The sequence below is a fragment of the Camelina sativa genome, chromosome 5 (genome assembly GCF_030686135.1).
Source record: "Camelina sativa cultivar CO46 ecotype springtype chromosome 5, ASM3068613v1".
Lineage (NCBI taxonomy): Eukaryota > Viridiplantae > Streptophyta > Magnoliopsida > Brassicales > Brassicaceae > Camelina > Camelina sativa.
Window position 1 is genome coordinate 4727400 of NC_141884.1, and position 27711 is coordinate 4755110.

The window sequence follows — 27711 nt, forward strand, 5'->3', positions numbered from 1 at the left end:
CAATATACTTTATGACCATTTGTTTGTTATATTTAGTTTGTTTTGTTTAAGGTTGAGATTTTATTTTGATTTTTAATTATTATAACAAAAAAAAAATAAAAAATCTAAATACATAATAAGTCATTCACACACTATGATTAAGTCACATTATTCCTAATGATTTAATTATTTTACACAATCTTAATTAAATCAACTTGATTTTCTATGTTAGATATTCTAATATTAATAATGTTAAAAAATAATAAAATAAGAATTTAACCCGTATTAACGCAAATTTAATGATATTTTATTAATTTTAACATGTTTTTTATAACTAATCTACTATATAACCATATTGTATAATATTTTAAACATTTTAAATTTTCTATATTCGTAATAAATTTTTATATACAGACAAAGAATTGGGAATTGACGTCGGAGAAAGAGATGGGTAAAAGAAGATACGAGATCAATGGTACAGTATCTAAACAACCGAGTAAGAAATAAGGTAAAAGTCTTATATATCTCGGTATTATAAGATACGAGATCTACTTTAATAGGCAACAATCGATAGTTATTATTATTAGTTTCATAGTTTGGTTTGGTAATTGATAATACTTATCTCGCGTGATTTTGGAGACGGAGGCGAAAACGTCGATTGATGTTTACATCACTATGAAATATAAATTACTCCTTCAAACAAAAGACACACTCTTTGTCAAACCAATGATATACTAAACCAAACTTAATAACCAATAAACCCAAATAATCAAAAACATGTTTTCGGTAAAACAATAACCGATGATGATCCAGTAAATAAGCATCATGAATCAAAGAGAAAACAAATAATTTTCCAGACCCAAAGTCCAAAGAAGCTATGCAAACATATGAAACGATGAGTTATCATACGCATGTATGTTTTCGATGCCATCACAATAAAACAATAAATTATGCCTTTGGTTTGAGAGAATTAACCACACCGAACCATATAACAATTTGAATATGATGTGCAAGATCATTATTATACGTTTCAGTCATTAAATATTATGAAGTCAATAAAATTATGATAGACAGTTTTAAGTAATACGTTCACGAAGACAAATATTCAGATGTAAAACTAGGCCTGGGCATTCGGTTAACCATTCGGTTTCGGTTCGGTTGTATTCGGTTTCGGTTATTTTGGATATAGTAATATAGTAACCATTTGGATATTTATGAAATTTCGGTTTAGTTCGGTTCGGTTTCTTTCGGTTTGGTTTCGGTTTGGTTATTTAAATAAATAACCATAACTAACATAAATTATATTAACATTAACCAAATAAACCAAATATAACCAAAACTAACCGAATATAACCAAAATTAACCAAATATACAATAACAAAAATACAAAAAAGGGAAAAATATTGATTCAATTTTACAAAATAGTATTTAACTTTGTAAATTCAAAATAATAACATTTACATATATTGATTATTTAAAATATTTAATTGTTTTGAATCTAGAAATAATTTATATTTTAAGTTTATTTTATAGTTTTGCATAATATTAAGTATATAATATTTGATATCTTCTAGGTTTTCGGATATTTCGGTTAACCATTTAATTGTCGGTTCGGTTCGGTTCGGTTTCGGTTAGTTTGGATATAGATTTTTACTAACCATTCGGGTATTTGAAGAATTTCGGTTCGGTTCGGTTTAGTTTTTTTCGGTTCGGTTTCGGTCGGTTATTTGGTTATCGGTTATTTTGCCCAGCCCTATGTAAAACAATCAACAACAAATAAAAACAAAACTAACAAATCCCTAGTGTATATTAATGAGATGATTAATTAGTTTAAAACAAAGGTTTAAGAACTAAGGGAGTATTGAGGGATGGGGGAGGCCCGCACAAGTGAGTTCTGCAAAAGTAAGCAGCGTCAACACTCGCACCAGCCTATTTACCCTTCCATAAATTCTTGCGCCATTTTTTAACGATTTAATTAGGCGCTGCGACCGGCTCTCACCGTTCGCTTTGTTTTCCTTACTCATTAGTTTAAGGCAATTTTCACTAGTCGGTCACTCTCAATACTTTATACTAGTCTTCACAGCACTCACACGCCTCACCTTTCCGATGTGGGACAAAATCTACAACAACTTTTTCTATTACGTCAAAGTCAAACCAATATGACTTTGGATTTAAGACTTTTTATAAGTTGTAGTGAATATGGATGGTTTCAGTAACGTCATCTGCTTGAGACTAGTACATTTAACATATGTGTGCGTGAGTAGGGGAAAGCATCTTGTTGCTAAATGAAATGAAACACGCAAGTAGCTAGTTACAAAAATCATTCCTTTTTATCTCACAATTGTCTACTAAACAATACACTGGAGATTTTTAAGTTGTCAAAAGATTTGGAAACGTAGACATCTTGAAAAGATAAACAGCTAACTAACTGTGGGATCTACTAGCGTGCTCAGGTTTGTGAGTGTACTCATAATCAAGATGCACAAAAGCCCTTTCGATCTCCTCTAGCAGCTCGAGCTTCTCTTGCAGCGATTCTCCAATGTCGTGAGCCACTTGCAGAGGCATGTCAGAAGGAAGAACAATGTCAACCTCCACAAAATAATGAGATCCAAATGTGTAAGCCCTCACTGCAGATACTCTGGTCTTGCTGATTTCCCAACAAGAGAGTTCACGTTCTCCAATACCGTCATTGACCATGTTCGTATCGTGTATATTGCAAGCTGCGTGGTGAATTAAGAGACAATTTTCAGCAAGGATGATAAAAAGACTTGATTCTGTTTTTATAGATGTGGACACTTACAATGATAGCTCCCACTGGATCGATCCAATCATCAATGTAACTGGCGAGGATTACTGCAATGAGTCCAATGATGTTTGTGATGACGTCGAAGAAGTGATCTTGAGCATAAGCTTTGACGATCTCGTTAGTGAAGGATCTGCAGTAAAGGACCAGAAGCAGTTTGACCAATGTAACAGAAAGCATGATCCCAACCACCCAACTCTCTTGCTCTTTTGTTAGGCTGAACTCCTTGTGCTGTATGAAAGAGATTTTCATGAATAATGTATTTACTCTAAAAGCTATAGACCAAAGCTAGGTGATCAAGTATCAGACATACGCTGGATAACATTGTGCGAAGAGATTCCAAGATAATCTGCAACCCAAGTGTTGCCATCACTGATGCAAAGACTAGAATTCCCTGAGAGAATTTGAAGCAAGAATGCACATACTGAAGAAATAGGAAAAACTTTGTAGACTTAGCCGTAGTTTTTAACAGTTGCATAGAGAAATCAATAGCACAAAACAACTAGGCAAGCTTGCTTAAGCTGATTCAATAAACATAACATATAATAGAAATATACTAATGGAAGACAAATAAATGAGCATATATAGTCAGTCTTAAAGAGGATGATGATACAAACCAGTGGTTGCATCCGTTTCTTGCCAATGGGATACTGATACGGGTTCGGTGTCTGCATAGAGAAGGCGGTAAACCACAGGATGAAGCCAGAAAGAAGATCAAGAAGAGAGTCTAGTTAGGTTCAAAAACCACTAAATCAAGATAGTCACATTTTTAAAATGAGAATGAGAGTACTAGTAATGTGATTGGTATAATAACAAAATTGAAACTCAAGTGCCTCTCTGTGAGAGAGAGGGTTATGTCCGTGAGTCATCAAAATAAACTCCACACACTTACGTGTAATGATATGATTTGTCTAGATTTTTAGAAGTTATTCAAATAAAAGTAAATAATCAAAAATGTTTATTTTACTAAAAATTATTTTATTTTGGGACTTTATTATTCCTAAAAAAAAAAAACATATTCTTCTTCTTCAATCCAAAAATCTCCGAGTGTGACTTGTTGGGGGGGGGGGGGTTCAGGGTTTATCATTCGTCCTCTGTCATCATCATCATCATCATTTAGTCGTCTCTAATTTCAAGCTTGCGGTAAGTTGTTTCTAGTTACCTCTTAGTTAGTTTAATCCCGGAACAGATTAGGGTTTTTGTTTGTTTCCAGAGAGGGAATTAATAGGGTTTTTGTTTCAATTGGGCACAGCACAACTATGGGTTTGTTGAGGATTGAGAGAATTTGTGATTTGCCCGACGATTTGCTGTTGCGGATCTTACTCCTCATCCCGACGAAAGATGCAGTGGCCACTGGTATCTTGTCTAAAAGATGGCGTTGCGTTTGGAAGATGCTCCCTGAACTCGCCTTCAAACACGACGACCAAGGGAGCGAGAGCTTTGTGTGGTTTGTTGACAAGTCACTGCAACACCATAAGGCACCGAAACTAGTTAGCCTTGTTGTCGAACTGGGTCCACAATGTCCTCCTGTTGACGACGTAGATGTCAGAAAGTGGGTTGACAAGGCTGTTAACCACGGTGTGAAAAAGTTAGATTTCAATCTCCTCTTGACGACAGGAGAGCCCACAAGCTTACCTCAGAGCCTTTACACATGCGACTCCCTCGTTTCTTTAACTCTATCAAACCAGATTCTAGTGGACGTTTCTTTCCCGGCTAACTTACCATCTCTCTCATATCTGAAACTTGCCTATGTGGTCTACAAAGACGAAGAATCTCTTGCTAGGCTTTTATCAAGTTCCCCTGTTCTCAAACAACTGGTGGTTAGACGACCTGGTAAAGATGACAACTTGAAAAACTTTACCGTGAAAGTGCCTTCGTTGAAAAGTTTTACTTATCTGACCGAAGAGGAAGAGGAAGAGGAAGAGGAAGAGGAAGAGGACGACTATCTCACTGGGTCGTTGGTGATAGATTGCCCTGGATTAAAATTCTTAGAAGTCTCTGACGATAGGCGGAGAGACTCTCTTAGTTTGATGAATAATTTTATTTGCCTTGATACCGCAGCCACCACCTTGATTGTTAACAATGATGCTGAAAAGTTTCTGAGATGTCTTTCTTCTGCCATACGTCTCAACTTGTTTTTTACCGAATCAATGGTATATACCCTCAGGCTCGATCTCCTCCTCTGTTCCTTGTTGCTTGCTTGGTCAACCAATCTTTTTGTTTGTTTGTTTGTTTTATTGCAGGTTGCGTGTTTGAAAACCATTGAATTCCCTAGGGTCACAGATTTTGTCTTCAATGCAGCATTTTCATTATATTGGTTGGAACCACTTCTGTGTTTGCTTCAGAAATTTTCTAAACTGAAAACTCTTGCCGTCCAGGCCATTGTAAGTGCCATCATCCCTTCACATATATGCACATCTAGTTTTGATGAATTTTAATAAATGTATATTAAAAAAAAAAGTAAATACTGTAATGGTGTATCAGGAGTCTCTCCCATGTTCCTGGAACCAGCCGAGTACTATTCCCCAATGCTTATCGTCTCATCTAGAGATTGTTCAGTGGATACAGTATCAAGGAAAAGAAGATGAGAAACAACTAATGAAATACATTCTCGCTAACTCAAAATGTTTAAAGACAGTGGAGATGTCCTTCTTAGAAACATGCGATCTCAAAGAGTGTCAAATGGAGTTAGAAGCTATGCCTAGGATTTCACCATCAGCTCGGCTTGTTTATTGTACCCCTAAAGTCTGTTGGAGTTATAAGCGGGATACTTATGATTATATACACTAAAATATTTTTAGAATTATCATTAGTAAGTTATTTCAAAAGACTTTTTTTTGTTTTTTTTTTGCTTTTGAAATTAAATGGACTCTTCTAGTGCTCAATGGTGTTTCCCTTTGTTCATCACTGTGTCTCTCTCTTGTCTTAGAGTAGCTGTGGTTTAGTAAAGGTTTAAGCCATTGTTAAGAGATTAGTAATATACGAAATTAATGATTGTCGGTTAGTGTACTACAGTTCTTCAAGACTTGCATCTGGGGTCAGTATTATTAGCTATTGGGATTATTAATACAATAGCTTTGTAATCTGCGTTTTTCTTTAGCTTTTGTGATCTAGAGTTTTACGTGGAGAATACTCGACAAAGAAACTTCTGTTTTGTTTGGATTGTTTATTCTCCAACTTTTATGTAACACGGGCGCAAGAACTTGAGGCCTCAGCTTTACTCAGCTGCTGATTACATAGCCATCACTTGACATCACTTTGAATTGAACATGAGATCATTGATTCTTGAAATATCAATGTCAGAAATTGGATCTATAGGCCTGTCTTCACCTTCTTCCATCCTAGGATCGAGTTCCCCAGGTTCTCTACTGTACTCATCTGCCATACCAAACACACAATATCATCAAAGCAAGAAAACTCCAAAAAAAAACCACTCCCCTGCACATACAACATTTGAAACATTCTAGCTAGCTATTGGAACAGAGAGGACAACATTAGATGAAAGTAATCTAAAAGAGGGGAGCTCACCAAACAAGGTATTGAGAGAGGTTGGAGGTGGAGTAGCGATGAAGTTGAGACCAATGTAGAAGGCCAAAGTAAGCATCAGAGTGACCATCAAATACGTTGGCATAGCGAGTACCCAGTACCTGCTTGGGTAGTAATGGATACCTATAGACTCCAAGAGTTTATCTGGTACATAAGCCCATATCAAGAAGATGACAGTGGCAACAACAGTCGAAATGGAACCTACAAAACCATACACCTCTGAGGGTTTGGGTCCATGATGAACTTGTGATGCTTTGAAGGGAAATGACCTTCTGCTGTCTGAATCCCTGAAACCGGGCTTTTGCTTCTTTCTCTTGGAGAAGCTTAATACTCGTCTCGGACTATTCACTGAATGGGCTTCTTCCATACTGAGAGAAACCACTGCAAAATCACTGAGAATTGAAACAAGGTAAATGAGTTGGTTAGTTTTTTCTTTTATCTTTCTGCTATAACCAGAAATTGATTTGGAGCGTCTAAAAAAAGAATATGTAAAGATCAAGAAAGACCAAACTGAAGGGGCTACTACACAAAGAAGAAGTAAAATCAGGTATATATATTGCAAAGATTTGGGTTCAAAATGGATGCTGCATCCAAATTCTAGGAACAATGGTCAGGAACGAATCCTAAAGATAAATCAAACAGGTGCTAACAATATGAACATTACAGAGAGCGATCCCAGAACGGTTCTCATTCTATAAACACATCAACCACTGACGGTTGCATAATATAATCTATTAAAGTGTTGATCTGAATAAAAAGAATGCTAAATAAAACCACCAAAGGTCCAAAACAATATACTAAAACCGATCAAACGCAGATTCAAAACAAAGTCACTAACAAACTAATCCAAGAGACTAGTGTTACTTTCTCAAGTCACTAACAAACATATCAAAAGTTAGGCTTAGCTTCTAAATCATCACATCAAACATATCAAACGCTACAACGAACATTGCAAATCAAAATCAAACAAGGAAACCAAATCAAAAGCATCATTTGCGTTTTTAAGTATAGCTTCGTATCACACAATTCAACAGCCACATGGAGAAAATTTTCGCGAAATCAAACAAGCACATCAATCTCATTCCACAAATAAGAAAATCGTTTACCTGCCTTTTGCTTCGGATCAGAATTCTAAGGCAAACAGAGGAATTGCTTTAAACCATGTCAACAAAAGCCCAATGTTCTAAAAAGATGGTTACTTACACTACAAAGAAACAGCAAAATACCCAATCAGTTGAAACTCTCAATTTAACAAATTCCGTAACAATCAAAAAGGGACGACAAAGAGAGACAGAGAACAACTCACACGATCAGAACAAGCTCCGTACTCGATCTCTCTCTCTCTCTCTCTCTCAAGCTGAGCAAATCTTCTTACAACTAATATTAGAAGAGAAAGAATCAATTCGCCAAGGAATAAAGCTAAGTTTAAACCATAAAAGTATCAATTTTTATAACATGAAAGAAGAAAACCAAAAGAACAACCCCAAGTGATTGATTAGTTTAACCGAAACTATTTTCCCAGCAAAAAAAATTCATCAGAAATATATAATTTTTTTTTTTTTACGGTTGATATGATGCTCAGGATGGATCAAGACGAGATTATTTCATGCTAAAGAGACTCCGTTATTTTTTATGTAGACTTACGTATTTTTTTTTTTTTTTTTTTTTTTTGTCAGTGTATTTTATAATTCTAACAGTTTCCTTCATTATTCCAAATTTATCCTTTGCCCAATGAACTGTTTAGGGGATATTATCAGTTTGTGATTTATAGAGTTTTAATGATTTTAAATGTTATATAGAATTTGTTAAACTATTTGGTGTTATTAGTTTTGTAATTTCTAAAAGTTCATTTCAAATCTAAATAAATTTGGTGTTATTGGATTCTAGCTACAAGATTGTAGAAAATTATTTTTCCAAGATTATTGAAAACTCTCTAGCAATTCTTCAAAATCTTTCACTTATTTACTTTTTATGATTTTATTGAAGTCATCAAAATTTTATATAAGTTAGAATCCAATAACACTTCCTAAATTTAACTCAATAGTAGTATTTTTAAGTTAATTAAGTGTTAGTTTAACTCATTATTTCATATGCCAAAATAAAATATATTAATTTAACTAATTAGTAACTCCAATGGAAAAACCAAAGCTTGTAAGACTATGCAATAAAGGTCCTAAGAAAGTTAATTTATAACTACAATACACGTCTAAATAAGGGCATCCGCTAGCCAACTCAGACACGCGAGGTGAAAGGCATGCAGGCAAGCGATGTTGGCTAGAGGATCATCCTCGGGGTCGAATTCCCCAAAACAAATCCCACATTCCCTATTATATGGGAATGGGAAGTCTTGGGGAAGTATTGGGACAATAGGAAGTGGGAGTTCAAGAACTTGGAGTTCTTCGTCTTCAGAATGCTCCCGTGAAGATCCGAAGATAGCCTCCGTAGATGCATTGTCGTCGTCTTCAGAAGCAAACTCAGCAGAAGCACCACCAGCTTCAATATCTACATCAGGAGACGATCTTCTGACTGTCCAAAGAATGAGACAGAAGAAGAGGACCGAACATACACCAATTGCAATTCCAAGCGATGCGTAGGATTAGTCTTCAATAGAATGCGTAGCAGCAACATTCTCAATTGTGGTTACCGAGTTTTTCATCAACACCTTCTTCGTCTTCACGTATATTAAAAATCAATGATATTTAGTTTGTCATTAATTCTTCTTATTTCATATTTTTTAATCTTTTATTTGTATTAATAGAGTATTATATAACATATTAGATGTTTGAAAATAAAATGAAAAATCACTTAAGAGTTGAGAACTTGTATTAAAGTTTTATACGAAAATATATTTTTAATGAAGTAACAAAATGCTAATGTGACAACAAAAGTCTATTTTATGTGTTATAAAAACACTTACAAATATTTTACTTATGGTTTGTTCATATATTTTGCTTATTTTTTCATATGTTTTGCTTATTTTACATATGTTTTGCTTATTTTTTTCTTAATATTTATTCAACATTTCAAAGAACCAAAAAAATAACTAATTTGCTTTCAACTATATATACATTTTTGGAGACATTTATGAAATAAATCCTGAAGTTCATACATATTTACAAGCATGTCATTGACATTAATTATTAATTTGTTTTCATTTAATTAATTAATATTAAGTTTCTGTTTTTGAAAACAAGATTTCTCATCCTAAATAAATTTCCAAAACTAAAACTATTTGTTTATCTCATATATACTATAGATTTGTAATCATAGTTTTAAAAATTAACTTATAAATTATTTAGTATATGTACTACAAAATATAACACATTCTTAATATTCAAAAAAAAATTAAAGACATATAAAAATATATACTAACATTACTATATAAGCATATGCTTCTATTTAATTGTTTAATTCTAGAGAACAAAACAAATATAGAATTTTGTATTATATCTAATAATAAATTTAATGTAATTAGGTTATAAACTTTATAAAAGTAAGAAGAACGACAAAAATTCTAAATTAATTAGACAAAATTTAATTAATTGAAAATTAAATAAATTAAAAATTATTATTTAAAATACAATAATTTATAATTTAGTCCCGCCGTGTACTGCGGATGAAATCCTAGTATATAAACAATCACAAATTAATTTCCCTAACTGCCCGCCATCATTCATAAATCTTATTTGTCTTTTGCAGTTTCCATTGCGGTTATCTAAACAAAAATGATTCAGCTAAAATGTAGTCTCTGAGTTGTTGGACACTTTAATGGTCCTATGTTTTGCGCATCATGAATCCTGTTCACAATGTTGGGCGTCTAGATGAGGTATGTCACTAAATTTTGCTTCATCAACATATCTTTCCTTTCATTTCCTTCTTCTGTTATTGATTTATCCTCATCCAATCATCCTTTTTCAGATGTTGAGCTAGTCAATGCCAGCTTGTGGGAAGTTATCCTAGAACTGTGGACAACACTTATGCGCTGTAAGTAATTCCCAATCTCTCACTTCTACTTGTTTGATTTTGGAATGTCTTGTTTACATATGGTCTTAACATTGTTTCTTTAATAAGTATGTAACTGTTTATGTGCTTTTAAGTTTGAAATGCTTCTTGAAGGTAATCTGATGACCATGTTGTGGCTGAGACATCTTCATTCTCATTCTTTTTGCAAACACTCTTCAAAATTCTATCATGCTCTGCTGCTTTCTTAAGTTCACCATGAAAAGCTTCTCCCTCATGTAAGTGTTTTTTTATATTGCACGAGCTTACGTACTGTTGAATTCACACATACCTTCCTCTGACTTTCATCACTTTTATTGTCTACAGATTTTTGGAATGAAGATTTGAGATTACAAACCTAATGTAATATATGCATTGCTGGACCTAATCATTTCACTGGTACACTGCTAGGCAACTAGCACAATATATATGATCTGCTTTAAGGAGCTTAACAGTTTGTGGTTTTGTTCTTTTCCATCTCTAGGCCACTACTATACTAGTGGAAAGTATCTGAACACGCACAAATCAAAAGTTTTACAGGTATGCACCGTATCTATCACAATTAATACATACTGTATAATTCTTCATGCTCCTAACTATTTTACTTCATTTGTTGGCTTAGATTCATTTCGCTTTCGTCTGCAGTTCCTGATATACTATGCGTGCTCACTTGATCCTGAAAATTGTGGTGTGAAATTTTTCAGGAAGCTATTGGACATATATTCTAGCAACAAAACTCAAGACACTAGGTGAGCTTCATCTTATCCTTTCATGGTAAAATTTTCTCTGCATGATATCAAGCTCTGTTGTCACCAGACTTACCTACATGGTTTTATTTTTTCCCTTACTAAACAGGAGGAGTGCAGTGGATTATCTAAGCTAGCTACTTTGTCTGCTCCTTTTGTGGTTAGCATGTTAAAAAGATAGAAAGACACTGCTGTGAAAAACTGACGCAAGGTAATGATTGTTTCGATATATTTCAAGTTCCTTTGTTGTCTGCAATTAGCAAAATTAGAAACAAAACGGATAAGTGTGAATTTTACTTTAGCTGGTTGCATTAGTTTACTTCAGAGATGTTTAGCAAATTGTTAATTGATGCTTTTTATTTATTTATGTAGATTGGTGACAACTTGGCAAAAGAGATCATAAATCACCAATTACTCGGCCATATGAATATCAACCGGTTGAAGGAGGTTGGTGTTCTTGCTTGGATGAAATTTATTCTTTCTAGTTGATTATATAATTATCTCGTGGGTTTTATGGATTTCACAGGTGATGTTAACCCCTACCCATCTTGTCATTGCCACATAATATCTTGCTCGTTGCCAACTTCAACTTTTTACGCTGACATTCTGAGAGTCTGGTAAGCGCAAATTGTCTTTCAAATTATGGTCTGCATTTGAGATTCTTTTTAATCCTTTTTTCTTCAGGCGAGATTTTTCTTCCTGCAGCTTGTGTCATGTGTTAGCAATTGCCACGATATGGTAAGGCTGAGAAATACTAATCCATTACATGTTTTGTTTGTCAATCATGTGGTTACCTTGTTTCCATTTTTGTCGCAGAATGTAAACCGTAGCAATCTCAACCTTCTGAACATCTTCCTGGATGATAGTCCCCATCCACTTCTGAAAATTGGTGACTTTTGTTATTCACAGATAATAGACTTTTCTGTGATTTGTTAAATTTTGTTTGTCATGTAGTCCTCTCTGCTGCACCCTAGGCTTACATCAACAGTTAGTAACCCAGTGTATGATGCACCTGAAGTATGTAGTTGATCAAAGGATAGTGAAATAGTATCAAAATCTTCATAACTGATTTTATATATATTTACACAAGACACTGTAAAGAAACATGTTTGTGAATTACAGTCGGTTAACTGCTTGAGGAAGATTTAAATGGAGAACTTGATCAAATGCACGACAGCAATTTAAATAACGCTTTTGCTTTGACTTGCTACACTGTTAACACTGGAAGACCTTGATCAACTTGAAGCCACCTGTAAGCATATTCCTGCATTCGCTTCACTTAATAGCACGACAAAATCCTGCTCCCTTACAGCAGTTTACCCAAAAGAGTTATGAAGATCTTGTATGTCTTCCAACGATCAAAAGTATTTTTAGTAGCTAGATCTCTCGTCTCAGGGAGAAGCCAATATATTATTAATCTTCTGCAGCAAGAGGTTTCTCAACTTTTCCACTCACGAGTAAATTCAATACAGTATCATCATGTACTAAACCTTTCTCAAGCATCTCTTCATGAAGTCTAAAAGCCTCATTGAGATTGCCTTCTCTATGATGTCCTGCAATAACAGTGCTGTAAATTAACACATTTGGAGTCACATCTTCATTCTTCATCTCCTCTAACATCTTGCTTGCTCTCACAAACTGTCCCTTCTTACTAAGACCATTGACAAGTACCATTTGCAAGATTTCATCAGGGACAATCCCCAAAGCAACTAACTCTGAGTACAAATCAGATGCCGCGATTAGATTTTCGCCTTTTAACAACCCATCAATCAGCGTTGTATATGTAAACAGATCACAACTGATCCCATCATTCACCATTTTCTTGTACAGGTCAATCGCTGCATCCATCTTTCCCAGATTACGGAATCCTGAAATCAAACTATTGTAGACAGACACATTTGGTATCAATCCTAGTCTCATGAGTTCAGAGAAGAGAGTATAAGCCGTTTTCATGTCATGCTTTTTACAGAACCCGTCTATTAGTGCACCGTAGGCTGTAATATCAAGTTTCAAATCCTTGCTTTTCATTTCGTGTATCATTTCAAGAGCCAGATCCATTCTATTACTTTTGCAGAATCCATTGATCAAGCTGGTGAAGGTTACAACATTTGGGGATATACCGTTTCCACTCATCTCTCTGTACGTTTCAACAGCAGAATCGGTTTCACCTTCTTTGACAAATCCATCTATGATGCTATTGTAACTCGTGCAACTCCTTGAACATCGCTCTTCTTTGATAAAACTTTGCAACATCTCTTTTGCTTTAGATGTCTGACCAACTTTGCACAAACCATTGATCAACGTATTATATACGACTTCGTTAGCTTCGAAATTGGAAGCATTCATCTGACTGATGACATCCCAAGCATTCTGTTCATCTTGATTCTTGAAAAATCCATCAATCAAGATGGAGTAAGTGAAGTTATTCGGCTTTAAACCCTTTTCCAGCATCTCTGAAAATATTGAAGAAGCCAAATCCATGTTTGTCATTCTGCAATGAGCAAGCATCAAGTTATCGTAAAAAACAACATTCGGATCAATCCCTTTATCTTCCATCATCCTCAAGAAGCTCGTCGCAGCATCAACCTTACCTTGCTTGCATAACAATAGAAAAATCTTGTTACACATGAAACCGTGCGCAATCCAGGTTTCAAAACTGTCACTGAAAATCTCTAGCGCTGCTTCTGGTTACTCGGCTTTCAAAAACCCTTGGATCATTGTGTGGACAAAAACAGATGAAGGAGAAATCCCTACAGATTTCATCCGTTTGTAAATCTCAACAGAATTTTCCATATCCATAGTCTTACAAAACCATTCAATCATAACCGAAAACATAACTTTGTCTGGAGCTAGCCCTCCCTCCTCCACTCTATTAAAAAATTCCAAAGCCTTACCTAACTCATTCCCCTTGCAATATCTAGTAATCAAACTCGTTGCAGCAATAACACTCATCGGTATCCCAAAACCAACCATCTCATCCTCAACCCTCACCGCCTCCTCCATCTTACCTTCCTTCACACAAGCCACAATCACACTAGTATACGTTTCCTGAGAGGCAGGGACACCTAACTTCTCCCTCATTTCTCTCAACAAATCCATCGCCAAAACCAAATCAGACATCTTACAAGCAGCTTGAACAGCAAAACTATACAACAAACCATCTGGTTCTGCTCCTCTACTCATCACTCTCCTAAAAATCCTCACAGCCTCTTTAGGCTTTCGCTCTCTCAAACTAGCTCGCATCAAAAGCTGAGTGGTAACATTATCACCACCAACACCAATCAAAACCATCTTATTATAAACCTCCTTAGCCTCATCAATCAAATTACTCCGAACTAAAGAGCTTAAAACGTTGTTCACATAAGGCACAAAAGGAACCACATTTCGTTCCACCATCAAATCAAAGCAATCCACAACATAGTCCATTCGCCTAGTTCTAACATAAGCGTTCAACAAGTAATTGAAAGCTCGTGAACTTAGTTCTTCAAAACCAAACCTTTTAGACGAATCAACCAAATTGTTAACCATTACGCTTGGAGTCACCGTTGGTTTGCTGCTAGAAACGAACATAACGAGCAAATTGCTAGCGCGATCGTGCGTGTGAGGAGAAGTAAACAAAATATGAAGGAGTACCCAGAAAAAATCTCCACCTTCCTCGTAAAGATGAGGTAAAGGCTTGACCCAATTGCAATACTGAAGAGCAGAGACAGGGTCGTTCCTACGACCTAGAAGCACTTCGATTACACGAGCGTCGTCCACATCATCGTCGCATTGAATCTTAGTATTTAGGATTGGAATCGAAGGTGAGTGGACCGTTGCAGAGGTTGTATGAGGATATTGTAGTTCTGAGGTGACTTCACTAGTGGAATCGGAAAAGTTTCGACTTTGATTATCCGGTGGATTGGGAAATCGAGACTTTGAAGAAGAAATGGGTTTAGGGTTTATCAAACGATGGAGTAGAAGAGGTGGACGGAATCGTCTTGAAGCCATGAAAGTTGTCATTTTTATTCTTTAGCTCGCTTCAGTTACTAGAGAAGAGAATCGGAGAAGAAGAAGAAAATCACTAAAACCCTTCGTACTTAAACGACGACGTTGTGTACCAAGCTTAAACCCTCCACACCATACGGCGTCGTTTGCACAAATTAATGTTTCTTCTTTCACTTTTGTATATACATATGTTTTTGGTTCTCTGTGTGTGTTGTTTTAAAAGTAAATTCTTTTGTTAAATCCAGGGGGATACGGATCAATATGATCAGCTTGTTCAGTTAATGTACATTAAAAAGGAATCTGATGGTATCGAAGTGTCTGATGATGTCGATGTTGTGGCACAGCGAGAGGTGTGTCGTCTTTTTCCTCATATGACAATCCAAACTTTTTTATTATTTCGGTTGTTACTTGCTAACCAAGACATGTTCACTCTCTCATTCACTTTTGCAGACACTCTTGAAAATTCTATCACGCTCTGTTGCTTGCTTAGATGAAGTTCACCATAAACGGCTTCTTGAACTTGTAAGTTTATTTTATTTATTAAACACATACCTGACTTTAATTCCTCTGCCTTGCGTCACATTTTTATTGTCTCTAGATTCTTGGAACGAGAATTTGGGATTAAAAATCTAATGTAAATGTAATGTATGCATTCCTGGACCTAATCGTATCACTGGTACACAGCTCACCAACCTATCCCTCATGTCATTAACCATATTGATTAAGGAGCTTAACAGTTTGTGTTTTTTGTTCTGTTCCATATATCTCTAGGCCACTACTAATGGAAAGTATCTGATATATTGTTTGGATATGCTTATATCTAATTTACGTTCGCAACCCCGCGAACTCAACGATAAGATGCGGGAAGTTGTTTCCCAGGTGCACGCAGCTCTTGACAAGATTTCTTATTTAGTCCCCCTTGCTCCCTCAAAATTACTGCCCATCCTCGCCCAGAGAATGCCTAGCATATGCGCCAAAGACCATGTATGTTTTTTTAATTCTGTTATAAAAAAATAATGTAACAGAGCCATATGACAAACTATTTTCTTGTCTTGCAGTTTCAGGTTGTAGTGCCATATGTGAAGAGCTTGTTCGAGTTAGAGAACAGCTCAATCGGAAAAGTTGTTGGCAACGTGATTTTTAAAGTGATCATGGAGAGGTTGCGAGATCTCGATGTATGTGGACAGAGTTTTGCTTCACGAATAAAGTTGCATACAAGTATCGTATAGCCACTTAAGTAATGTGGTAAGTGAGTAATATGCTTGATCATCTTTGTAGTTGATGATTGGGTGGAATGATAATGATATTCTCCAAGATGATTCCAGTATAGCCATGTTTAATATGGAACTTGACGTTGCAGTTGAAGGCTCTATGAATGAAGGAGAGGAGGTAGGATTTAGTGTGTTTATCTGCTGTTTATGCTGAATCCAAAAACTTGGTTGAAAGTTTCTGGATTTATGTCTGTGGTTTCCTGTAGTCTGTAGAGCTATCTGCCATCATCATTCATGAATTTTGAGTTTTCTTTTTCAGTTTCCAGTGCGGTCTCTAGATCAAAAGAGAAATGTAGTCTCTAAATTGTTGGACGACTTAATGGAATTATCTTCTAACCATCTTGAAGCCTGTCAAGATGCTGGTCGTCTGGATGAGGTATGTCACCAAATGGTGCTTCATCAACATAACTTTATCTTTTATTTCCCTTGTGGTAGATGCATTCATCTTTTGAGGTTGGGTTTTTTCATGTTTTTGGCGCAGGTGTTTGAATATCTGTTCGATTCGTTTGAGATCTTCATTCTGAACACGCAAAACACAAAACCTTCACAGGTATATATGCACCGTATCTATAACAACATATAGAGTGTATAATTTGTCATTTTAGGCTCCTAACACTTTACTTCATTGTTGGCATAAGATGTTCTTGGCTTAAACTCATTTTGCTTTCGTCTGCAGTTCCTGATGTTCTATGCGTGCTCACTAGATCCTGAAAATTGTGGTGTGAAATTTGCCAGTAAGCTGTTGGACATATTTCTCTCCAGCAACAAATACCAACTTACTAGGTGAGTTTCATATTATCCTTTCTCTGCATCATATGATCAAGCTCTGTTCTCTAGTCACCAGACTCACCACTTGTACATGATTTTGTTTTCTCCCTTTACTAAACAGGATGAATGCAGTGGATTATCTAGCTAGCTACTTGTATCGTGCAAAGTTTTTGCCTGCTTCTTTTGTGGCTAGCATGTTAAAAAGGTAGAAAGAGACTGCTAAAAAAAACTGACAAAAGATGATTGTCTCGATCTGTTTCAAGTTTCACTTTGTAGTAACATTGTTTAATTCTCATGTGTCTGAAATCTTAGATTGGTGGACGAGTCTGCGGATTATTGCAGAACATGCAATGATGATGCTGGCCCTGAAGCACATCAAGTTTTTTATTCAGGATGCCAGGTATATATAGTCCAAGTTTAGAACCATCTTATTGCTTTTTTATTCCTTTAAGAATATATTCTTCTGGAGTTATACACAATTATGTCAAGTAATGACTTAAATTTGTTACTTTTTCTGTGACTGTAGGTAATCTTGTACGTGCTATGCTTCCTAATGAGATCAATCCTGGACGTTCCTGGCTTTCGATCGCAGCTTACACCATTTGGAGTCAGTTTTATCTCACAAACTAGACCCATTGAAGGTAACTTACACTATCTTTTTTTTTCCCCATAACTCATGTGTTATATACTTGTATATATCTCAAGTGGTCTGAACCAAAGTATCAAATGCATTAAGATTACACCAACTTATGTATGTGTTATCAGATGTGCCATCCATTGGTAGTTTCTGAATTCCGTAAACAAGCCAAAGCTGCTGGTCTGTTCATTGTCTCGGAAGCCTTCATTTTGAATGGCCTACCCAAGTCTGAGCTCTCTCGTGAAAGGCTTATTTTGTCCTTCCCGTTCGACCGGTGCTTGTTGAAAATATCTAAAAGGTTCACTATCTTAACTCATGCGTTTTTTTTTTTTGTTTTTTTTTCAATTACAAAGCAAGCACGAAGCAACATGAGACACTAATAGAAGTTTCTTTGAGTACTCATTTGATGATTTGCCCCGACTTAAGCATCGTTAATGCAAATCCGTACTTAATCGGAGATGACGATGATGATGACGATGACGATGACGATGAGGATGAGGATGAACTTTTGCCGGAAGTCACAGTGTATGAAGGAGATACAGACAGTGAGGAGGACTGTGATGATGACGTTGTTCTTAACAACGAGGTGAACAAGATGTCTATAACTCCTAAACACTCATTTATGTGCGAAACAGAGAGACTCTTGAAGATGCCTTCGAGGATTAGACCATCATCTAGTCCTCGTGAATCCCTCTGATTCTAGTCGAGGGAAAGCAATTTTGCATGCCTTTAAAAAAAAACTAAAAATACGTTAGTGAAGTTGGTTTTGTATGCAAGTTTTGAAAACCTTTTAGATTCAAAATTTTCATTAAGAATTCCTCTGTTTTGCTGTTCATTCTCTAACTTGTCCCCACAGTTACTATTATTAAATGGTGTATTTTGTAACAGTATAATAGCTAGCGGGAATGACTAATACCTAACATAAATTGACAGAACAGTGCAAATCCTAAAGTTGAATAATGTTTTCGTCGTATGCTGTATTTTTTTTTTTTTTCTTGTTTATGTGAGTCGTCTCAATCTAACTAATTACAAGTTTTCTGCTGTGCCGACACGTATTTTCGATCTTGTAAAATACAATATGTTAGCATACTCAGTCCCATCAAAATAATATAGGGCAAGTAAAATAGAGCTTCTGACTTTCTTTTTTCTTATAGTCATCTTAGTCAAGTGGGTGTTTTACGAACTTACTATTACACCACAACTTTTCTCCCCGTTAAAAGAAGATGATAAATTCGAAGACCGAATCATATAGTTTGAAAACATAAAAGCCGAGAAAAACATAAAAAGGCGAAAAGAATAGTATTTCATTCATGCTTTAAACTGAACATTACATGAGTACGGTGAAAGATGAATGAGTCAATGGCGAAAAGCTTTATAAGGTAATATATATAGTGGTATACATGTCTTACTACTGTGTTGGTGTTTTTTATGTTCCATCATATTTTATTTTTTCTTGTATCTCTCCACTATGAATCTATGTTACTTCTTTTCAGTTTCAGAGTTGTCGAATTCTGGTCGGGGTCGGTTTAACTTTCACATAGAGTCATCTATATCATAATACCAACTTGACTCTTGCATGGTTCTTGTTTTACTGAAGTACATTTAAAAAAAGGAGTATGGCAAAATCAATGTTTTCTATAGATTAGATTTGGTGAAGAAAAATAAATGAAGTTCGTTTACTTTACAATTAGAGTTGGCGAGAAAATATAAAATAAAATTTAATTTGGGTTATAAAAGAAAAGAAAAAAAAAACAGAAGAATAAGGCCAATAATATTTATGACAAAAAAAGCCAACAGTATACAGTGGGGATGGGAATAAATATTTTTAATATTTGTCTTTGTATTCCCTTCTTGTCACGTATCAATCTTCAAAATAAGAAAAAATAAGTATATGTCGTTGTTAATACAGGTAACATAAACTAGATACATTGCAACTTTGCGTCATGAAACAAGTATTAACAAAAATATATTGATTTGGATATCTTTTGGTTTTTAATTACTTAAATAGTAGCATGGCTTATCCGTTTTCTTTCTTTTTTTTGTTTTTTATTTTATCACTTCTATACGTACAATAAATATTGATCTAGTAGACAACTACAGGCAAATAAAATCCACGAAATACGATAAATATTCTACAAATAACAACTAACAAGTAACGGAACTGGACAAATAACATTGCAAGTAGACAATTTTGTGAATGGATAAATAAAAGAAGGGTCTCGAATAGCCGTTTTCCTAACAAGTTAGATCCCGACGGATACAAAAAAAAAACTCAACTGAGTTAAGTAAGTAAGAACCCAAAATCACGGGCAAGGTTAAAGCAAAGCACACACACACCCACCCTTATGTTATGCTTTAGAAATAAATAAAGGATCATAATTCATAAGTGTGTATATAAATGGAAGGGCTCCACGCGCAGCGACAAAAACGGAACAAAAGAACAAAAAAGAGATTAATCAAAAAAGATTCAAAAACCTTTCTCCTTCTTTATATAACATCAACTGTTCGGATTTGTGTAAGACAAAGAAAGAAGCGGAGATTACGGGGACCAACAGTGACGTGCCCCTCTCCCCCGTCGGTGCCCAATCCACCAACTTTTACTTTCACTCCTCTTTTGCCATTGCTCACTTCACTTGGCTTGTTTGTTTGGTACCTTATTACTCCCTTCTTGGCGTGAGACAATATACTGGAGGCGTTCACAGTTTTACGTAAGAGTCTTCAATATATGTATACGAGCTTTTATCGTGTAGCTAGCCTGCCTCGATTTTTATTTATTTTCTGACATAGTTTTTGTTTTATCTTTTCATTCTTCACTTAGTTAATAATACTTAAATGAACTAATGTTAGAGAATAAGAAGATAAAAAAAAAAACACTCATTATATGTTTGGAGGAAATCATAACTTTCCTAAAACCCAAAATAGAAAGAAAATACTAACAAATTCATCGGTTACAAAATGCTTAAACGCTTGTATCTGCTTTGGACTCCATATAGTCAACTATAATCAATACACGTGAATCATTTCGTCATTAGATTTAGATTCTTGTTGGGACAAGATTCAATTTCCCCACCAAACATATTTTGTAAATCATTGAATTTCCGATAACTTCGGGTAACTAATGGCAGCAAATTTGAGTTTTGGTTTAATATTGTATGATTTATTGTAGTATAGTTTTTGCTAACAGCTTAATATCATTATTAACATCATTATTAGTAATGCAATTTTATTTATTTATTTATCTTTCATGCAACCAAATTTTGTTTTCTGTTTTCCATTAGTTTTTTGTTTACCATTTTACTATATTAACCCCAAAGTCTGAAGGCCAAATATGAACGTCTTACTCCAACTATGAATATCACAATTCGACTTTGAAAATTGATAATCTACCTTGAAGTTCAAATACGAACTATATATATATCATAATCGATCGACAAGACACATACAGACTCGACTTCGAATATAACATAACTCATAATTTTTCGCTTTTTGTAAATTGATTTATTTTTATACAGAAAAATTGATTTCTAGATTATAATTAATATATTACATTTGATTGATCTATTATCAAAAAAATCTTCACAATATGGAATAGAATCAATAAATTTTTTTTAATATAGTGTTATTTGTACAGTAAATAATTAAAAATTTAACATCAAATGTTTCTTGATATTTGGGATAAACTCAGAAAATTAATCTATATAAAATTTTTAAATTACTAACTGCTTAAATGAAAAGAAAAAAAGTATGTGTTGGCAAATCAATTTTTTTAAAGAGACTAATTGTAGAAATGCTGAGGACACGCCATACATTATTGGTCTCTTAATTAATTTTGGCAAAATAGAAACTAAAGAAACACATTCTTCTAATCAAATAAATAATTTCATACAAATACAAAAAAAAATCTGTATTATTAATCTTTGTATCTATATGAAACAACCACATTATCCCACCTTAATACATGATTATGGAATGACTATATCAACAAAACACACCTCAAAGTTATCAAATATCTCGGAATATTTGGGAGTTACAGAAAAATGTCTTTAAATTATTGTCAGAAAAATGTTTTGTAATGTAATAACTTTGCTGCTCCCGTTACTTATTTATTGCTTCATCCCATATTTCTAAGTAACAAAACAAAATAAAAAGAGGTCACGCGTGAGATATAAAAGAAGATCCTTTGCAGTTTCTGTGTTCTTGCTCCTTCTTCTTCTTCACCTCTCTCTCTCTTTATATTTGATACTGTCCTGTCCGAATAATAATAATAATAAGAAAAACTCACTCTTTTTTGTCTTCTCAAGACTGGTTTCAATTCTCTTTTCTCTTTGAAATATTTTCGAGTGATTTAAGGACAGAAACAAGAACTAAAGTTTAAGAGAGAATAAGACTTCTCGTACTCTCTTTTCTCGTGTTCGTTCGTATGACCGATTAAAAAATTAGTTTTTTTTTTCTTTCTTTCTTTGCTTTTGTCCTTGTCTGAGTGGGCGATAATGCCTAGAGAAAAGGGTTTTTAAAAAAGATTTGATCTTTTGTTCTTGTTTGGGTTTAAAAGAGTAAACGATACTACGATGCAAAGAGTACACAACAAACCGATTGATTCAATCGGAGCTGTTAAACACTTGATCAAACAGAGCAACAACGGCGGCGACGGTGGTGGAGTGACGGCGGCGAATATGCAAGAACCGAGTATCGAGACTGATAAGCTAAGCTACGAGATTTTCTCTATTCTCGAAAGCAAGTTTCTTTTCGGGTACGATGATGATGACTCTAAGCTTATGGAATCAAGAAGCAGAGACCCGAGTCCTGAGCAAGAAACGGTGGTAGTGGAAGCTTTAAACGGCGTCGTTCCTGGTTCGATCAAGAACCAGAGAGGTAAAGTTTGTGTTTTGAGTATCGACAGTGGTGGTGGGATGAGAGGGATCATACCCGGGAAAGCTTTGGCGTATTTGGAACACGCTCTCAAATCTAAATCGGGTGACCCGAATGCACGAATCGCCGATTACTTCGACGTTGCTTCCGGTTCCGGTATCGGCGGTATTTTCACGGCGATGCTTTTCGCGTCGAGTGATGGTAACCGTCCGATCTTCAAAGCGGAGGACACGTGGAGGTTTTTAGCTAAGAAAGGTAAAAGCTTTTACGGCAAATCGTCGCAGGGGATTTTAAACCGGGTTATGAGAACCGGGTCGGGTGGGTCGGGTGGTTCGAAGCTTCTTGAGAAAGCTATGAAGGAGTCGTTCGAGGAGCTTACGCTTAAGGACACGCTTAAACCGGTTTTGATTCCTTGCTACGACCTCACTAGCTCTGCGCCGTTTTTGTTCTCACGTGCTGATGCGTTGGAAACGGACGGTTATGATTTCAAGCTGTGGGAGGTTTGTAAAGCCACGTGGGCTGAGACTGGAGTTTTTGAGCCTGTGGAGATGAGATCAGTTGATGGTAAGACTCGGTGCGTGGCGGTTGATGGTGGTTTAGCTATGAGTAATCCTACGGCTGCTGCGATCACTCATGTGTTGCATAATAAACAAGAGTTTCCGTTCGTTAGAGGTGTTGAGGATTTGCTTGTGTTGTCACTTGGTACTGGACAGTTGGTTGATGTGAAGTATGATTGTGATAAGGTTATGAAGTGGAAGTCTAAGCATTGGGCTCGACCTGCGGTTCGGATCTCTGCTGATGGTGCGGCTGATACTGTGGACCAGGCTGTTTCTATGGCGTTTGGTCAGTGCCGTAGGAGTAAGACCATCATTAGTGGAGTAACCCACTATAGTTACTCTCACATTAATTAATTATATAAATAATCATAAATTAAGTAAAGCAACCCTAAAAGAACTTAAGCAAAATCAACCTATTATTAGAGAACCCCAAAAAAGTTACTCAAGGCATATTTTACCTTATTAGTGTTTTACACTTGTTTAATTGGTTAAAATTTGGACCTATACACACTGATTCCTTTGAGTGTAGTTGTTGTTTGGTCAAGCCAAAGTGTAGCTTGATTCTGCCACATTGGCCGGTGATGTTGAGTGAATGTAGACAAACTCTAGGGATTTCCCGGATGGCAATGAGTGCATCCAAGAGGGTAGACCGAACGAATTGCATGATCTCGAGAGCCCCCAGATTGGTCCATATAGATTCTTGATCGAAAGGTTGAGACTTTTCAGAGGTCTAGAAGATTTGTTAATCACAGTTGTTGAGTATCTGTAGTAAGTCCTTCCCTTTGAGACACATGAACCAGTTACCTTCTGAACTATAGCCACTGGACCAGAAGCTGTACAACAAGTAAACAACAGAGTCAAGCCTCTGTTTAAATAGTAACTGGTCTTCGGACCACAGGAGCAGGAACCGCTGCAGGGACACAACCAAAAATCAATTAAGCAAGCTACTTTTGAGGTCCAAACTTCATCTCAAGGACATTGCAATTTCAGACACAAACCTGGAAGAAACTGGTTATAACCGGAATGACCACTGTTGAGACGACGACAAAGAAAATAAAAGACTAGTAGTGTGTAACATTCTTGTCTCCCTTGCTTACTTTTCTCGTAGAGGACGACGACAAAGTAAATAAAAGACCAGCAGTTTTTATCAAAGAGAAATATAATTTCATAAACTTTGCAGATCAAAGTGAAAACAACAATGCTGGCTAAATACCTCATTAGCAAGCCTTTCACCCATTTTATCAACACCATCAAATGTCAACGTTGCACTATTACTCTCGCTACCTGCTTCATCAGTTTCATCAAAATCAAAACAACATTCTTTGGAGTTTGAAGTGAAACAAACCAGAGCAAAAGCAAATGACAGCAACCAAACTGTTTTAACCCGACATTTACATCAAAAGAGCAACCAAATATCTAATTAGGGCTGTTGTTTTAAGTTGTCCTTATCAACTGTTGGTTGCTCAGCAACCTCTTGATTCCCAAATCAAAAGCTACTTCACAACATACACATTCACATAAATCATTGACACCCAACCCAAGTACTTTTTTTAATGTAATTATGAGAGGCGACGACATTGAATCTAATTAAGTCTATACGCCCCTGTTTTGATGTTAGACTTAATTATGAGAGGCGACGACATACAAATAGAATCGGAGAGAAAGATACCCAACATACCTTCGTTTTCTAGAGATGAAGCCGCCAGAGGCTAAGACGGAGGAGGTTTAACGGGGGAACATGATGGTTATATTGATCGAGCATCCAAATCGAGTAGATTATGATCGATACACCGATGAAAGCTTGGAGAAAATTCAGGATCTTGAGAACAGAAGCGAATAAGACATGACAACAATTGTGATTGGAAGCCGATCCGTAAACAAATCGGTGTCAATCACCAAAACCCTCGAGTTTAATCGATTTTTCCGGATTTGAAGTGAATCTATCGCCGATTCACCGTTAACCTCAAGAGAGAAATGAGAAAGGGTCGCGAAAGAGAGAGAAGAAAATGAAAAAAAAAAAAAATTTATATATCCGACAACCAACCAAAATTTGACACGTACCGTTCCTTATGGGTTGCTTCCGCTCCTTCCTGGAGAAGCGATTCTCGCATTTTAGACAATATTATTAGATTTTTTAATTTTTTTTCGGACATAAATAAGAAAGCAACCAACTGAGTAACTCTCAGTAATCATGCTCTAACTACGTTCGTATTCAGGTATAATGCTTATGTGGTTGGTACATTCATGTGATCATTAGATGCAAAAATGTGTTATTACTTATTAGATTTAGGAAAGCTGAATCTTGATAGTAATATTAGATTTCATTAATTTTGGGTGATGTTGTTATAGGCGAATGGTTCAAGCTTCGGTCCATGCAAACCGAATATAGACACAGACGCAAGTCCAAGCAATGTGAATATGCTTGTGGGAGTAGCAGAGGATATGCTAAAGCAGAAGAACACAGAGTCGGTTCTGTTTGGTGGTAAAAAAATTAATGAAGAGAGCAATTATGAGAAGCTGGATTGGTTAGCCGGTGAACTTGTGCTTGAACACCAGAGGAGGAGTTGTAGAATCGCTCCCACTGTTGCGTTCAAGCAATCCGGCGACAGAAGAGCCGATCAACAGACCATTTTTAAGGATATTGATTGTATGTTTTGATGATTTTAAAATTGTATAGATTTGTGTTTTTTAAGTTCCGATAAGAAAGTGAACATTATCTTCGAAATAGGCTTTAATTAATCCTAAAGATTGTATGTTATTTTTCATCGACTCAAAAAGAGCTTAGTTATAACTTATAACAAACTTTGGTATATAATCAAAAGATCAAAAAAATTGATTACCTTATGGCTTATTCCATAGAGCTAGATTAATATATTTCTAAAGCAAGCAGATACAGTTGCAGCTAACCTTTTAGGATCCTTAATCTACTCTTCACTGTTTGTTACAGAATTAATCATTGATTCTGGTAAACACCATGATGAGTTTCATATCTTTGTACTTGGTGATACCTGTGTTCCCATATTGAAAAGTATAATCTTTATTTGGAATTTTCTTAAAAAGGAGAAGACGTGTAGTGAGACCAAATCTCTTTGGAGATTTTTAATTTGATTGGGAGACCCAAATCTCCCTTTGTAATGATTTGATTTAAACGTAAGTTCAAAGATGTGAACTTTGGGACCGTAATGAATAGAACGTATCAAGAAGGCTGTTATGAAATCATATTCACTGGGGCTCCAAAAAATTTAAAGTCACTTTCTTGATTTATAATTTGTTTTTCTTTTTCAACACAATGTATTATGCGGTTTGATTTTGGGTAGTGACACAACGATGATTTATCACTATCCACTAATATGTCTTAATATTATACCAAATTCTTATATATATATATAGATTGGAATGGTTTGTCCGCATACACACACAAAGAAGAAGCAAATGTTGTCGTCGTTCTTGTGCGTGTGCTTGTGCATGGACAAATGCACAGTGCAGGGAACATTGTCTATATGTGTCGGTTAAGTCTCAAAATGACCAATTCATCATACATTTTGTTTTAGATTTTATCTTAATCTATAAGGAGAACAATGATTTTAACAGATCTTACAGCTAACATTTGGTGTAAAGAAAATACCAAAGATTTGTGAACTATAGTTGATAGTTGAATGTTAGATCGTCGATTGCATATAACTATAGTTGATAGTTGAATTCGTCGGTCTTTAATAGTAAATCGTTGTTTTCAAAAGTGTTAGGTTTTTCTTGAAGTGAAAGATGTTGTAATAGGGAAAGAAAAATAAAACTATGTACGTACCTTCTTTGTTGACAAAATGGTATCTTCATTCATATTGTCAAATTATGATTCCAAACACATTAGATGATTTTTAAAAAAGATTTAAGTATAATTTTCAACAAAATCATTAAATCCTCTCACAGTTGAAATTTACATGGGTCTTAATCTGGAAGTAAGTGGGAAACTAGATGGTATGTAGAAGAAGAAAAAAAAGAAAAGAAAACACCAAAATTTTAGCCGAGATAGAGATCACTGGAACATACATATTTTTAATATTCACAAATACAAAATATTTGTGGATGTTGATGAGGTTAATATATAATTTCCATACCTAGTTTCCAAACACAATAACTGAAATCAGTTGCATGTGCAAAATATCATGTAAACTGTTAGTAAACTCCACATATTGAAGTGAAACAAGATACATACAATGGACATAGGTTAATATACTAATGGTTTAACTGGGTTCTGCCGAAAGCCCAAGCCTTTAAGGGTGAATGAGTTCTCTATGAAGCACCAAAAAAAAACAAAAAAAGGAAACAACACATTTGAGTTAAAAAGTCAAGGTGTCCATGTGTTAGGAGAGATGTTGTCGTGTGCCCACAACTCCTATACGAACGACTATATGATTATGTGATACCACACGGGTGTGTGGGTCAAAACTACTGCACGCGATCCTCTGTAATTTCATAGTTGGTCCATATTCTAACGAATTTAGATCATTATGATCCAGCTAAAAAAATATGTGATATAGAGCTTAAAGGTAAT

At 35.4% G+C, this 27711-nt stretch overlaps 3 protein-coding genes, 2 long non-coding RNA genes, 1 other non-coding gene and 3 pseudogenes across 14 annotated transcripts; 3 read left to right on the forward strand and 6 right to left on the reverse strand.

Annotated features, from left to right (window-relative positions):
- Positions 1-1849: 1849 nt before the first annotated feature.
- Positions 1850-2016, reverse strand: LOC147943269 (U12 minor spliceosomal RNA). The gene has a single exon (XR_015558654.1). It is a non-coding gene; the product is annotated as a U12 minor spliceosomal RNA (small nuclear RNA).
- A 224-nt stretch (positions 2017-2240) lies between these two features.
- On the reverse strand, positions 2241-3216 carry LOC104788899 (metal tolerance protein 11-like; annotated as a pseudogene). The gene is made up of 3 exons (XR_015598317.1): positions 3096-3216; positions 2780-3013; positions 2241-2699 (listed from the first exon to the last, which is right to left on the reverse strand). The product of XR_015598317.1 is annotated as a metal tolerance protein 11-like (transcript).
- Positions 3217-3652: 436 nt separating this feature from the next.
- On the reverse strand, positions 3653-4848 carry LOC147943270 (uncharacterized). The gene is made up of 2 exons (XR_015598318.1): positions 4418-4848; positions 3653-4309 (listed from the first exon to the last, which is right to left on the reverse strand). It is a non-coding gene; the product is annotated as an uncharacterized LOC147943270 (long non-coding RNA).
- Positions 4042-5667, forward strand: LOC104785522 (putative F-box/FBD/LRR-repeat protein At1g22000). 2 transcript variants are annotated; one of them, XM_010510751.2, is made up of 3 exons: positions 4042-4935; positions 5026-5166; positions 5244-5667. In XM_010510751.2, exons 1-3 carry the CDS (start codon positions 4042-4044, stop codon positions 5244-5246), a joined length of 1038 nt encoding a protein of 345 aa, XP_010509053.1. In that variant the 3' UTR covers positions 5247-5667. The 2 variants fall into 2 exon arrangements, with proteins under 2 accessions (XP_010509053.1, XP_010509052.1); XM_010510750.2 differs by having other exon boundaries at positions 5267-5667.
- A 130-nt stretch (positions 5668-5797) lies between these two features.
- LOC104785523 (phosphatidylinositol N-acetylglucosaminyltransferase subunit P) lies at positions 5798-7937 on the reverse strand. Of its 7 annotated transcripts, none has more exons than XM_010510753.3 (5): positions 7811-7933; positions 7635-7705; positions 7435-7532; positions 6311-6720; positions 5798-6160 (listed from the first exon to the last, which is right to left on the reverse strand). In XM_010510753.3, the coding sequence occupies exons 4-5, from the start codon at positions 6693-6695 to the stop codon at positions 6036-6038; spliced, it is 510 nt and encodes a 169-aa protein (XP_010509055.1). In that variant the 5' UTR covers positions 6696-6720; positions 7435-7532; positions 7635-7705; positions 7811-7933; the 3' UTR covers positions 5798-6035. The 7 variants fall into 7 exon arrangements, with proteins under 7 accessions (XP_010509055.1, XP_010509057.1, XP_087369242.1 ...); XM_010510755.3 differs by having other exon boundaries at positions 7439-7532; positions 7811-7929; XM_087513116.1 differs by lacking the exon at positions 7435-7532 and having other exon boundaries at positions 7893-7937.
- A 4161-nt stretch (positions 7938-12098) lies between these two features.
- Positions 12099-15086, reverse strand: LOC104785524 (pentatricopeptide repeat-containing protein At2g39230, mitochondrial pseudogene; annotated as a pseudogene).
- Positions 15087-15341: 255 nt separating this feature from the next.
- LOC104788900 (uncharacterized) lies at positions 15342-18623 on the forward strand (annotated as a pseudogene).
- A 3631-nt stretch (positions 18624-22254) lies between these two features.
- LOC104785525 (patatin-like protein 6) lies at positions 22255-25927 on the forward strand. Its single transcript, XM_010510757.3, has 3 exons — positions 22255-23462; positions 25358-25378; positions 25512-25927. The coding sequence occupies exons 1-3, from the start codon at positions 22305-22307 to the stop codon at positions 25818-25820; spliced, it is 1488 nt and encodes a 495-aa protein (XP_010509059.1). The 5' UTR covers positions 22255-22304; the 3' UTR covers positions 25821-25927.
- LOC147943271 (uncharacterized) lies at positions 23561-25255 on the reverse strand. Its single transcript, XR_015598319.1, has 4 exons — positions 24841-25255; positions 24376-24446; positions 24161-24258; positions 23561-24072 (listed from the first exon to the last, which is right to left on the reverse strand). It is a non-coding gene; the product is annotated as an uncharacterized LOC147943271 (long non-coding RNA).
- Positions 25928-27711: the final 1784 nt, after the last annotated feature.

Excerpts from the sequence above, each read along its gene's own strand:
- LOC104785522 (XM_010510750.2), top strand. The coding sequence starts at position 4,042 with ATGGGTTTGTTGAGGATTGAGAGAATTTGTGATTTGCCCGACGATTTG. Across the intron at positions 4,936-5,025 it reads TGTTTTTTACCGAATCAATG|GTTGCGTGTTTGAAAACCAT; the intron begins GTATATACCCTC and ends GTTTTATTGCAG. Across the intron at positions 5,167-5,266 it reads CTCTTGCCGTCCAGGCCATT|GAGTCTCTCCCATGTTCCTG; the intron begins GTAAGTGCCATC and ends ATGGTGTATCAG.
- LOC104785523 (XM_087513116.1), bottom strand. The coding sequence starts at position 6,695 with ATGGAAGAAGCCCATTCAGTGAATAGTCCGAGACGAGTATTAAGCTTC. Across the intron at positions 6,161-6,310 it reads CTCTCTCAATACCTTGTTTG|ATGAGTACAGTAGAGAACCT; the intron begins GTGAGCTCCCCT and ends TTGGTATGGCAG.
- LOC104785525 (XM_010510757.3), top strand. The coding sequence starts at position 22,305 with ATGCAAAGAGTACACAACAAACCGATTGATTCAATCGGAGCTGTTAAA. Across the intron at positions 23,463-25,357 it reads CGTTTGGTCAGTGCCGTAGG|TCTAACTACGTTCGTATTCA; the intron begins AGTAAGACCATC and ends CAGTAATCATGC. Across the intron at positions 25,379-25,511 it reads CTAACTACGTTCGTATTCAG|GCGAATGGTTCAAGCTTCGG; the intron begins GTATAATGCTTA and ends ATGTTGTTATAG.